Raw genomic sequence first — 13066 nt, 5'->3', positions numbered from 1 at the left:
CGTCAGCGTCAATACTTAATTGGACATTTCCTTCTATACTTTTTAGCACGTAGCTATTTATTATTAGTATTGTTCTTCCGACGTCTGATTTCTTTTTAATTATAGGAAATGCGTTTTTCTAAGATACATAAACTTTTGGGATTGACTGTATAGCCAATACATCCTTAATAGTCGTATAGGATTAAATAACAAAATTAAATAGTAATATAATATGACATTAAGACCTTCATATCGACAATTTAAGCAAGTAGAAGTGAAGTTGTACAGCTAATTGCAGTACTAATATATATAGTAATAGAGTGTGACAACAGTAATAATATTGGGGAATGTTACGAATATCACATAATATTTACATATGCGCCAAATTAGAAATACAATTCTTCCAGTTGATCTGTATGCATTCAGAATATTTATACGATAGAAAAGCATACAATTTCTGTTAACTAAATTGTTATGTAAAAAATGGTGATATTATATTAGACCTTATATAGACCATATTAATACTTGGTTCTGTGAAAAAAATACATTCATATTGATAATAAATGCACTATTATTTGTAAAAATGCTTTTTCCGTTCTATTAAAATATGCATAGCGTATTTTTTTATTAAAATGCGAAAATAGCTTGGATATTAAAGTGTAATAGGAAAGCAATGATTAAATTTTTATTGCAGAAAGCAAATATGAATGCAGAAAGTGAATATGAAGTACTATGTTCTTGTATTAAATAACATTAACGGAAAAGTCGAAATCAAAATTTTGAATCCATATAAAATTAGGTATTAATACATCTATAGTACAATATATTGTCAACATTTTTTAACTTAATTGATATGACATATGTTAAATTTGAAAATTATTCGAAGTATTTTTATTTAAGAGAATGATTGATAGTTTTTGCTTTCATATAAATAATAGTTACAAGAAATACGTAACTAATTTTAAAAATATAATCATTAACAAATGTAGTTACTTCAATACTCTGAGATATAAAAAAAACATTGACGATACAGATTATTATTCTAACAATAAATATTGAAATATAATGACCAATGTATCGATAAAAAGATGCCAGCGATATAAAATAAATTTACAGCTTGGCTCGTAGTATCTACTACAATTCTGGACGTAATTTGACGATACAGATTATTATTCTAACAATAAATATTGAAATATAATGACCAATGTATCGATAAAAAGATGCCAGCGATATAAAATAAATTTACAGCTTGGCTCGTAGTATCTACTACAATTCTGGACGTAATTCTCATTTAATATTATGGGGATAATCTTAATACTTGATACTTATTTTATTAGGATCTCTTTTCTGTTAACAATAACAATACTGACCAGATTAATAATATTTATTAGTTACGATTTTTTGTCAACCATTGTATGTACATACATACAACTGGTTATTGCTTCTATGTATATTTCACTTGTGACTGCAATTAGCTTTCCTTGTTTTATGGTCGACACGATCTCGGTATAATCAGCTTTATAGCGATACTTATAGAAAAGCTTAGATAATATATTCCAGGAGACGAAACAGATTCAGAAACTTCTTTATAAATGAATGTAGAAGATGACGAGAGCCCAGGAGACGCAGAAAGAAAATTAACTAAAGATAATAAAAAAACGTAATTATTGATAAAAAAAAAATAATTAAAATGATGCCAGGAAGTGAATCTTGACGAGGCAACAGACTACAAGATTTCTAACTGAACAAGAAAAAAAAGGAAAATGGAGAATATGAGATCATCAAAGGAGACAGTTTTGCATAGAGTTCATGAAGCAATTATTTTAAATAAGGAACTTCTAACACATTCTACACAATAAAGAATACAGATTGAGGATTTCATATCTCGTGTAATAAATTTCCAAGTAGAGCAAGCTGAACCTGAAAAGCAAGAGAAGCAGAAGGCACGACTTACAGGAGTGGATATTGCAACAGAACGAGAAAAGAAACTCATATAGAGGACAAAATTATGATACATTTTTTCTGTTGAGCGCTTGCAGTAGATACTAGAACATCGTTAGAATTTAGGAATAAACAGTTTTCTTGTGCATTAGCACATAAAATATTATATACGTGATTATAAGCTCGAAAAATCCAATCCCTTTACCTTGTATAATCCATTGCTGTCTTATGGGTTGTTCTACCGAAGAACAGAAAACATCGCGATGTATTAGTATGAAATATCTACGTGTATACATTCTTCGAATGTATTATTTAACAACAATATAACAATTAAATTATAGAACGTGAACTATATATAATTAAAATGAAATTGCACTATAATTGCGGATATTATCCTTCTAAAACTTCAACTTTTTCTTCTTTAATGCTATTCTTCAGTGATATTCTACTATAAAACAGTATGTACGTACGCATGACCATCACCGATAAACACACGTTAAATTAGGTACTTGAAATCTTGGGATTTCACCCTTTAAGGCTCTCTTCCTTACATAAAAAGCTGGTAGTTTAAATTGAGATAGGATAAATCAACATATACAATTTATATATACTACGACCGCTATTTACCGTGCTCTTCAACCTCCACTGGGCTCATCATTCCATATTTTTACAAAGTATTGTACAGAGAAAACGATCACAATAACAAGAATTGTATCTATGAAGTTTTTCATCATATTTATACTATGGTGTTGATCACCTTGTTCTCTTTGCCTTATAGCAAGCTGCTCTACTATATGCTGCACGCGATTAAGTTTATTCCCATACTCTAGCATTTGTCTGTCTAAGTCTTTTATCACATCTATTATTCTAAAAATAGAAAGAAGACTTTATTAAAACAGACAATTGTTACTTCAAACAACTTCCTAAAACAATAAAAAAGAAAACTCACCTAGCAGCAGAACGTTTTCTTTTGCTTATTGATTGACTAGAATCTGAGTGTGCCTCAGCAGAGGAACTGCCAGAATCGTGAGCAGTTTCCGTTAACGGTATATTATTAGACAATTGCCTTTTAGAAGACTTTAATACAGAGAGCGAAGAACGGGACTCAGCTTGTAGTAGCGGAACCTGTAATACAAATGATAAAACTGTCTATCTTATTCAACAAATATAAATGATTGCAGCTAAGCTTGAACAAAGTGTTTGACTCTTTTATTGTAGATGTTAAACATGTATAACTAAGTATCTATAAAAATGAAAAGAAGAAGAATAAACATGAATAAACAAAAGGAATTTTGTTTTACATTGTTATACAAATAACTGATCCGGCTTATTATTATCAAATAACAAATATGATCGATGAAATATGCACAGTAATGTATTATTCCGCATGCAGTTAGCATTCAGCATGATTGAATGAAACAACTTCAATACTAATAATCTATATAACTAATTGTCATATTCCTATACCTGTGTTTGTGGTTCAACGGAAACGATGCTACCAGTACGCATAATCGGTGTCTTATGTCTAGTTTTCGTGCGTACTATGTAATCTTGTTCGTATTGCACCATGTCATTTCTAGGATCCCATGGCCGCACGTCCGCGTGCCGGTAAACCCAATTGCCGGTTATGATATCCTGTCAAATGATAAAATGTAACACATGTAATGAACCGTCTGAATTACTTTTTCCCGTAATTCCCCTCTACTTTTTCTTATTTAATACCTGAACAAAATTCTTAGGAACCCATTCTTGTCCCTTGGCTTTCCGCTCTTTAGCACGTTCCCTCTGTGCCTCCTCTAACTGTGTTTTCGCTTCAGTAGCAGCAACTTGATCATCTCTATTGATCGCTTGTGTAACTTCGTACCATAATTTTTCACTTTCCCATGGACCCTGATGTTCCAGAGGCACAGTGTACTTCTTCAACCTTTTCTTTCGCACTTCCGAGGTTGGATTGAAAAATACGCTTTCTTGCTATAGAATGAATTAGTATAGTATAGAATTATTATGAATACGTTGATTACATAGAGTAGCAAGAGATGGACATACCCCGGTTCTTTTATCAGTGATTAATATTTGTCCGTCCCAATACCCTGATATACTAGCCAGCGTTTCTTTTCCAAGACGTATCGCTCCCACAACTTGATTCATTTGTTCTGCACCTCCAAGGAATGGCTGTTTAAAATGAATAAATTAATTCTATGTTTAGGCGTTATATAATTTGCTACATTACCTTTAGCTTAAATTCAAGTTCGGTATGATAACCCGTTTTCTCGCAGTTTATATGTACTTTTCCACCCAATTCCATAGACAATGTTCCCATAAGAATGCCTTTGCAGTGAGCATAGGGGACAGTCATTGTGTAATCTTCTCCCCTAGGTAACATTGTTAATATCGCAACACCATCTAAGACTGCTGATGTTGAATTACCTAAAAAATATGATACACATTTTTATATAACAATTTCTGTAAAAACATTTCAATGGAGATAAATGTATTTACCATAGAATTTCGATTTAGCAATAATCGTAGCACTAATGGTAAATCCGTCTTGTCGATTTGTAACATAGAACCCTGATATTGGTGGATGATGAGAGAGCTGCAAATATGCGAGCAAGTTTTATATGAAGGATAAAAAATGTAAGTTTAGAACGTCTTACCTGCTCAGCTATGTAGAAAGTCCTCGAACCGTCCGGATGCTGCCAATAGCAGCGAAAAGTTTCACCCAAAAGTGGATTGTACGGTTTCTTTAACCCCTGTGGTTTCTTATAAAATCCTGAAAGATACCATTTAACCACTGCCTTCATACGCGTAAATGCATCATCTTCGATTACTGCTCTATAGAAACAAGAAGAAAACAAACGTTCCATATTTCTGTACACATTTTTCTCAAGATTTGCAAACGTATACTCACTGCGACAACAGATCCGCATGATAATAAGAATCAGCTAATTTCTCCAGAAACGAGCGAGGTTCCAAAATGAAGGTAGGCAGGACCACCTTCGATAAATCCATACCCGGCCGAACTTGTTTCATTAGGAACCATATCAATGACTTTTGTTCTTCCTGCAATTCCGTAACCACTTCTCCGGCCTACGCAACATAAATTATAATAGTTTTACAAAAACTATCATCTTTTATAAGAGCGTGATCGTCTGTAACGAGACGCAAGTAATTTTACCGCTCCAAGAATTTCTTGTTCGTTTGCGACGTATGGAGTTTCATTGACTGTCTCCTGCTCTGCTTCCTGTTCTTTGGCTGACCCTTCGGATTCACTGTCAGAGGCACTGATCTCTGCATCGGCTGCTACTCCATTCTCTGGTTGGCTGATGTCGTCTAGGTCTGTATATGAGGAGTGCATAGGGTCTAGCGTTACTACTTTTTGGGTGTCGTACTCGAGGACGTGTACAGAAGGGACAGTCATGCGTCGCGTGGAGGACGAAACAGGCTTGGAAGTGGAAGATTCGAAACGTGAATAAACATCACCGTCGCCTAACACGTCCATGGAATTTGAGGTCAGAATGATCTCCGTATCTGTATGCGGGGTCGGTGATCTATCGCGAAATTGTTTGTCCCAATATGCAACCGCGTGGTACAATTGCTGAAACATCGGTGTCGGCGAGGGACAAATACTTTTTGAAACATTCGCCATAGAAGGTGTCAGGGGTTGAGGGCACGATAACAAACGTCTTTGAGGTGTCGTGGGTGAACGTGGAGCATAGTTAGGCAAGCATACTTCGGGCAACGAAGGCGAGTAATCAAGGTGACAAACGTCAAAGGAAAAGAGGTAATAACGATTTAATTAATACTGATAACTTCCAAGATAACGGTACTTAACTAAGTGTATTTCCAAATGCTGTTGCTTTACTAGAGTTAATGTTACTTGTCAGATAAGAGAGTCGTTAAGCAAAGTTTCTTAAAGGAAAAATAGTAGTTTGACAAAATTGAATTTTTATTTAATCTAAGACCAATGTCTATGTGTCGCATAACGTTAATTGTTACCATACTTACCATGCTCATCAAAATGTTTTTCATAATCCGCTTCGCTCCATTGAGTTTCATGCGTTGTTGTGGTATCATGCGGTAAAGCACGAGGAAGTGCACTCGTTGAGCGCACTATCAAAGAGGAACAACGTAAAGACAACTCCAACGCGTCTAACCAACATTTGCCGGCTGCCTGTGACGGAGCTCTGAAGATTAAATAGGATGTTGGTAAAGGTTGTACAACTGCACCTGTAGGAGAGAATAGCTTTTAGTATAGACATATTTCTTGATTTTTTTTGTTTACAAATGCTTTATCAATACCAATAGCTTCTTTCTCCGGACCTCGCGGAGCCCATATCGATTGTTCCAGAGGATGAAACAATTTAAAACAGAACCCATCCTTTTTACTCGGGCGTTCTATCACTTGACACGTATTAAGTAAAACTGTCCCCACCCAATGATTGCTCTGTAATAATTACGTGGGTTTGACTTCGAATATAACAGAGAATGCATATTTTTAGTTATTAAAGATAGTATCACTTTTATTTTTGGACTTTTATACAACAGTAGCAGACCGGGCTTCAAAATGCACCAAAGCTTCGTCCAACTTTTTAATGTGCCGCGTACTTTAAGCCAATCGCTCATGACAATAACAGTCGGATCTTTGAATGAACTTAAAAGTTCATTGGCGACTCGTTTCTTTTCCATTCTATAAGTCTTTCTTTGAGCTTTGTACGATTCTTTCCTTGTCAGTTTACAAGAATCTAAAGACTAGAAATTGTATAAGAAAAAAATAAAGTTAAGATAGAATACTTTCGACGGTTTAGTTTAGAACAACAAGATAAATGTTTTCGTACCTTGTCTGACATATTATCTGTCTTTTGACTGATTTCACCCAATTTAATAAATGTTAATGGTTTAACAAAAATTAAGTAAGCTTTAAATAAAATCATAAATGTACAAATTAATATACGCATAATGATTGTTATTTTAATTTATTATAAATTGTGATACTGACATATGTTCGGTAAAATATGCAGATGAATGTGACTCGAGGTTGATTGATATTATGAAACGTCATATAAAAAATTATGAGCGTAAAATTGACTAACAGTTTTGAAACATGTTTCGCTTATTTATAATTGTAATGGAATTAAAAGCCCTAGGCAAGTAATTAAGCTTAAATCATTCGCATAACAAGCTTAGCAAATGGAATTTAAATAAGTTTATTGGAACACAAACGTTTATCTCATAAAAAAGACTGTAATTAAATTCGTAAAACTCAAAACACGATGCAGTTTATTTGTAATAAACTACAATAAAAGTCCTACCATTTTCTACAAATAAAATCGCTTCATATATAGATCTCATTAACATAACGCATTATGCGGTTAGCATTAATCTTTCATACAGAAACTTCTAAATTTTTATACGCGTAAAAGACGAGACGTTGTATCTGTTTTCTTCCCGAAATTAAGTAACATTAAAAAAGATATATCGTATGCGATGCGTATAATCTATAAGTTTATTATATAATTATAGTACAAAAAGTATTGTTTAATTATAACTCAGGGTAGTGATCTATATAATACACATAGTCAATAATCTTCGAGCCAAAAGAATACTATGCAGTATACATAGAATACAGATTCGGAGTTTACAGATTTTAATAATAAGATATGCAATAATACAAAAAAGGAAATGGAAGAAAGCCAAACAAGAAATAAAAAATATGCACTTTCTCATGACTAATCAACTACTGAACAATTATAAGGAATAATATTAATTTTGTACAAAAAGTTAAAAAGCACCTGGCAAATTTCGAATTATTACCCATTTATGATTATTAACATAACTTTGTATTTATACCTGGAGATAGTGGAGGTGCAGCAGTTGTAAAATTTACACTTGTCGATAGGGACTCGGTTGATGGAAGTTTAGGTAATGTTGCAGATTGAGCTTGTGCACTGCTTCGTCGAAGTTGTTGATCCACTGGTTCTACATACGTATATTTAATTTTCGTTTTCAGTCATAATTGCTACTTATCGATAAATACTTTCCAACGTTATTCCACGTATGTATATATGTACTTGTTCAAATTTACATGTCTATATATCTTCCGAGACCACAAATTTTTCAAGCTTTGAACTATTTCATACTAAAGGTATGTACTAAGATTACACCACAATTGCATTCTAAAGAAGAAATCCGTTTCACCAACACTAATCGTGGACTGCTAACAACATTAATTTCTGAAGATAGAATTTGCAGTGAATACAATTACATGTACAAAGAGGCTTCAAGTTTATATTCGACTTATTAAATCGCAAGAGCAACGAAACGTTAGCATTAGAAAGAAAGTGTGTAGAAAGGTAGGTAGATTCCTTAGAAAAGTTGACATGCATTGTAAAAGATGTACCGAACGCTGTTAGGTATACTGTTTGTATTTTAAATACTAATAAATACATTTCCAAATAAGAAATGCTACTTAATTACTATTATATGCCATTACAAGCAAACATAAGATCAACAATTGCATGCACCTACACATACATAAAACTATACTACAAGAGGGTACCGTAAAATTGTTCATGCACTGAACATTCTTTACAAAATATTATTTTCTAGCATACACGTAAACTCATAAATAAATGTTCAATGTTATACAATGTTCTATGATATACCAAGGAGTACAAAAATGTGCTAACAGCATGAATGTATTATGTTAATCTAATACACGCAAAAATATGACATTTTAATTTTTATGTAGTCCAATTTATTTCTCTGCTCAATGATAGAATGAAGATTATGTTGAAATAATAAATGATATTCAGTTTATGTACTACATATTTTATTCATAGTTTATTCATAAACAGAAGATGATGATGATGATACAACAAATTATGGAAAATGAAAGAATGCTAGTAACACGTATAATCTGGAAATAGAATATTATACACATGTGTATTACACACATCTACTTATTGATTTCTGTGATTCTAATATTGAGGCTTGCTACTGTATACACATAATACATAGTAATGAGCCTACCTAGTTTACTTGGTAATGTACCATATCCACTGTCACTAATACCTTTAAATTGCAAGTATTTATAATACTTCATATAACAAATTATTAAAATAATATTTTTAGTTAATAGAATTATATAAATGTGCTTAAGAATTACTTTTTGAAATATTAACAACACACTACCTCTTAAACTATTGAAATAACAATACTAACAGGTAATTTATGCATATATGTTAAACTAAATACTGTGGTACAGATAAACAATATACTCTCTTATATTTCTCCACGACTTTCATAATGAGCATTCAGATAATCTATAATACTTACGATTACTAAATGATCTGCTAACATTAGGTGGAGTCATGGTCTTGAAAGAATCAGAGGTACCTCCAACTGACACAGAATGGGTTTCTGGTTGTGATCGTTGTTCACCACCAGGAACCACAATTGGTTGAGAGATCATTATGGATCTGTCATACAAAACATTACAATTAATTCATTTATTATTACTTACCTATATTAAAAGTATATAAATCATGTAATAAAAAATAATTACATTAAGTACCAATAATTATAAAGACCAAAAGAATGACATAAATTATAAGTGGTTGGTATTAGATAATGCATGTCATTGTGAACTGCTATGTAATGACATTTAAACACCTGTCACATTGCATGATGTAGTTTTTTGCAAAAAAAGAGTAGTTATAACACAAATTATATGAGTGAAAATGAGAAAAGCAACAATTTGTGATAACGCGCAAAATGCATCCGCAATATCATTGATTGTCTCGGCATGCAATAAAAATGAAATTTAGTTGTTGTCACGATTAATTGTAAGTCACGAATTGTTATACGATAAAAATATTATGTAAAGCGATCAGGACATACCTGATTTCGAACAACCGTTCACCCAGTCAATATAATCGTGCGTGTATAACAATAATTAATTACATAGAGGAACGTGTTAAAACACGACGATCGTGGAAGCGAACAGATTCACCATTTTATATGTAACACGATTAAAATCCACATCGAGTCTGATGCACTTGGCGAAATAAGCAATTCTTCACTGATGTAATTACAAACATTCAGAGCAAAAAAAGCAATATACACGAACGTCAGGAGCACAACGGCGCGAGCGCGAAGTCCGATGTTCCATTGATCACTTACTGCTGTTATAGCTTAACTATAAACATATGGATCTACTAAGTTATTCAGAATGAAATGGTGCGACGTCGCAAGTTTAAAAACGTCGCAGTTGCATTCTTTATTAATCGTGCAAAGCCAAGTACGAAGCGTTAACATCTTTATAACGAACGGGAATTGCTTCATCGAACATGTAGACATGAGATAACAATAGTCCGTCCCTTGCAGCTGCAGTAACGAAACAATTATGCACATTAATACGATCCAATCAAAATCATTATCCAATTGATCAATGAAATGTACATAAAGGATAGAAAGTGCAGCGTTTCGTTTGAATGTAATTCAAGGAGATATTTTGTACACGATAAAATGATAAATCGACAGTAGAATTGATCAAATAACAGTTTCAGAAACGTGCGCGTGAATAAATGCTTCGATGAATCGAAATTGTGTATGCAAATACCCATTGCCCAATGCACATACGCACGTATCACTAATGTTACTATTTACAAAACAAGTATGAGTAAAATTATTGCTCGTTGCTAGCTCAGTTTTACTTATAGTAAGAGTAATTACTTGCGACTGTGCCAGTTACAAATTCAAACATCGTGTTATCGGCACTTTTACACGTATTTACCGGAATTTATTAAGAACCATTTATATCTTTCACATAATATGTTGTTCCACGAGCGAAATAGATAATGTAGAAACCGGTTTTGTATAAAATATGTAATGCTATTCTCTAAAACGTTAGAAGTTATAAGTCAATTGACTTATTTACTGATCGAACGAAGCGTTCAAAGCAGGACTAAAGGGAAATCTAAAAGAAACGCTATCTATATGCTTTTACACCGAACAGAACTGAACAAGCGATTAACCGTTACGTTATATAACTTGTCAGCAAAAGCATAAAAACAGGCTCAATATATCTTTCCGAAAATATTTAATAAATCCATCGAATATTCCTTGCGCTCTTACTCTTCTTCGATGTAGATAATCTTTTACTTTTTACATGTAAAATTATTATTCATTATCAATGTCAAAGTACGTACCACTGCCTTATCAGTTTCAATTTGTATGCACGTTCATGTGAGTTCATTTTATTCTGATTTCAGTCGTGTTACATCGTCTACAACGACTACACTACAGTTGACTACAGTCTATACAGTCACAGTTGGTCGAGTTGGTCACAGTCTACAATACACTTTGCTTCAATAAAGAGATGTTAAGTGTTTATAATTTATAGACTAAGCACGATTATGTATCGTCAACCAAATCCAGATTATAAAACTCGTAGCGAGCCACCAGCTGAATTGGAAAGCCAATTTATTTTACGTTTACCACCGGTAAATTCATTTTCCTTTGTTCTTAATGTTGGATGCCATTTATTAGAGGTTATGAAATGTTTAGTAAAACACATCAAACAATTATGATAAGTATTTGAATTTTTTAAGGAACCAGCAAGAGTTTTACGGGATGTTTTACGTAATGGATTACCACTAAAAGACAGACTTGGTATAAAATTAGAGAACGATATGCGGTATGGCGAAGTTAGATTTGATCACTGGTTACTTCATGGAAAGGTAAAATTAATATTATCTTCATTATATTAGTTATATATAAATGTTAATAAAAATAATAAAAAATTGTTGTTTAGGTCGTCGATTTGCCAACTATTGTAGAATCTTTAAAGACCATTGACAATAAAAGTTTCTACAAAACTGCTGATATATGCCAGGTAAAACTATTGTCCATGTTAGATTGTATAGTTTATAACTTCAATTGCAATATTTTTCACCTGACATTTCATATTCATAGATGTTACTGTGTAAAGAAGAAGATGATCATACCACCACGGATGAAGAATCCCCAGTCAGACAAAAGAAAAAAGATCCAAATAAAGTAGATAAAAAATTTTTGTGGCCACATGGTATAACTCCTCCTACAAAAAATGTGAGACGCAGAAGATTCAGAAAAACATTAAAAAAGAAGTATGTAGAGGCTCCAGAAATTGAAAAGGAAGTAAAGAGATTGTTAAGAGTAGATAATGATGCAGTTAATGTCAAGTGGGAAGTAATATGTGAAGATGAAGATCAATCAAAGCCAAGCAAAGTTTCATCTTCTGGTATGGTAAAAACTAAAAGAGAGAGTATCAACGGGAACACATCTCAAAGTCTTGATGTTGGTAAGTATCTAAAGAAATATAATAATGATTGTAATGAGAACACGTTGGTGAGTTATGGCTATTTTTGTTCATAGCGGAGCATGAAATATTTGGTGAACCCGTTAGCGATAGTGAAGAAGACGATGAAGATGCAAACATAAACGTAATGGAATTAGATGAAAATAGTCGATTATCTGCGGATAGCAGGGTATCAGACTCTAATTCTATGCAAGCGACGTACTCAGAAAGATCTAACAATAATGCGACGACAAGTAGCAATCTTGTCACCGAGTTTAGTAAGGAAATGTTCCAAAATGATAATATGGAAGCAGAGGCAATGAAACAAGAGGATACATCTCCATCGAAAGCACCTAAAGTTGAGCAATTTCAGGAATATATTCTTACCGACGAGTTTACAGAAATGCCTTCGGTTTCTGCATCAAAAGGTATTGCTCATATAATTCGTATCAAACGTATACTATTGTACAAGAAGTATCTGTAGCTTAAATGTTATAGATTCGATGCAAACCCGTCTTGCCACATTACACGCGGAGTTAGCTGAATTGCGGCAAAGAAGGCAGCAACAAGAACTCGAAATCGCTAATATCGAAAACGTTAAATTGAAACAACGATTTCAAGAGATACTGGATAATTTATTAACGCAAGAAATGCAAAAAGTTCAAGAGGTCCATATTTTTTTTATCTATATAGTTAGGATTGCTTATTGTTTTACTGTATTTGTATAATGCTCAATCTTGCACGATTATTATGTTTCAGATTCAAGACTTGGAGTTAGGATAGTATCAATGCATAGTTGTATGC

The 13066-nt window shown here is 33.0% G+C and overlaps 2 protein-coding genes across 4 annotated transcripts; one reads left to right on the top strand and one right to left on the bottom strand.

The window, feature by feature from the left end:
• Positions 1-1848: 1848 nt before the first annotated feature.
• On the bottom strand, positions 1849-9794 carry Orp8 (Oxysterol-binding protein-related protein 8). Of its 3 annotated transcripts, XM_026816571.1 has the most exons (18): positions 9488-9794; positions 9259-9401; positions 8953-8994; positions 7765-7899; positions 6759-6817; positions 6442-6672; positions 6223-6367; positions 5929-6150; positions 5099-5652; positions 4832-5010; positions 4578-4755; positions 4420-4516; positions 4151-4347; positions 3967-4092; positions 3643-3891; positions 3388-3555; positions 2870-3045; positions 1849-2787 (listed from the first exon to the last, which is right to left on the bottom strand). In XM_026816571.1, exons 1-18 carry the CDS (start codon positions 9556-9558, stop codon positions 2556-2558), a joined length of 3204 nt encoding a protein of 1067 aa, XP_026672372.1. In that variant the 5' UTR covers positions 9559-9794; the 3' UTR covers positions 1849-2555. The 3 variants fall into 3 exon arrangements, with proteins under 3 accessions (XP_026672372.1, XP_026672371.1, XP_017886101.1); XM_026816570.1 differs by lacking the exons at positions 7765-7899; positions 8953-8994; positions 9259-9401; positions 9488-9794 and having other exon boundaries at positions 1849-2158; positions 2548-2787; positions 6759-6807; XM_018030612.2 differs by lacking the exons at positions 7765-7899; positions 8953-8994; positions 9259-9401; positions 9488-9794 and having other exon boundaries at positions 5099-5259; positions 5404-5652; positions 6759-6807.
• Positions 9795-10753: 959 nt separating this feature from the next.
• On the top strand, positions 10754-13066 carry Taf7 (TATA-box binding protein associated factor 7). The gene is made up of 8 exons (XM_018030614.2): positions 10754-11124; positions 11196-11426; positions 11535-11663; positions 11738-11818; positions 11899-12265; positions 12340-12690; positions 12761-12930; positions 13022-13066. Exons 2-8 carry the CDS (start codon positions 11340-11342, stop codon positions 13043-13045), a joined length of 1209 nt encoding a protein of 402 aa, XP_017886103.1. The 5' UTR covers positions 10754-11124; positions 11196-11339; the 3' UTR covers positions 13046-13066.

Source organism: Ceratina calcarata, unplaced genomic scaffold (genome assembly GCF_001652005.2).
Source record: "Ceratina calcarata isolate Rehan_Ccalc_2016 unplaced genomic scaffold, ASM165200v1 scaffold53, whole genome shotgun sequence".
In the NCBI taxonomy this organism is placed as follows: domain Eukaryota; kingdom Metazoa; phylum Arthropoda; class Insecta; order Hymenoptera; family Apidae; genus Ceratina; species Ceratina calcarata.
Note: the sequence above shows the minus strand (reverse complement) of the source record. Positions and strands in the feature narration are given on the sequence as shown.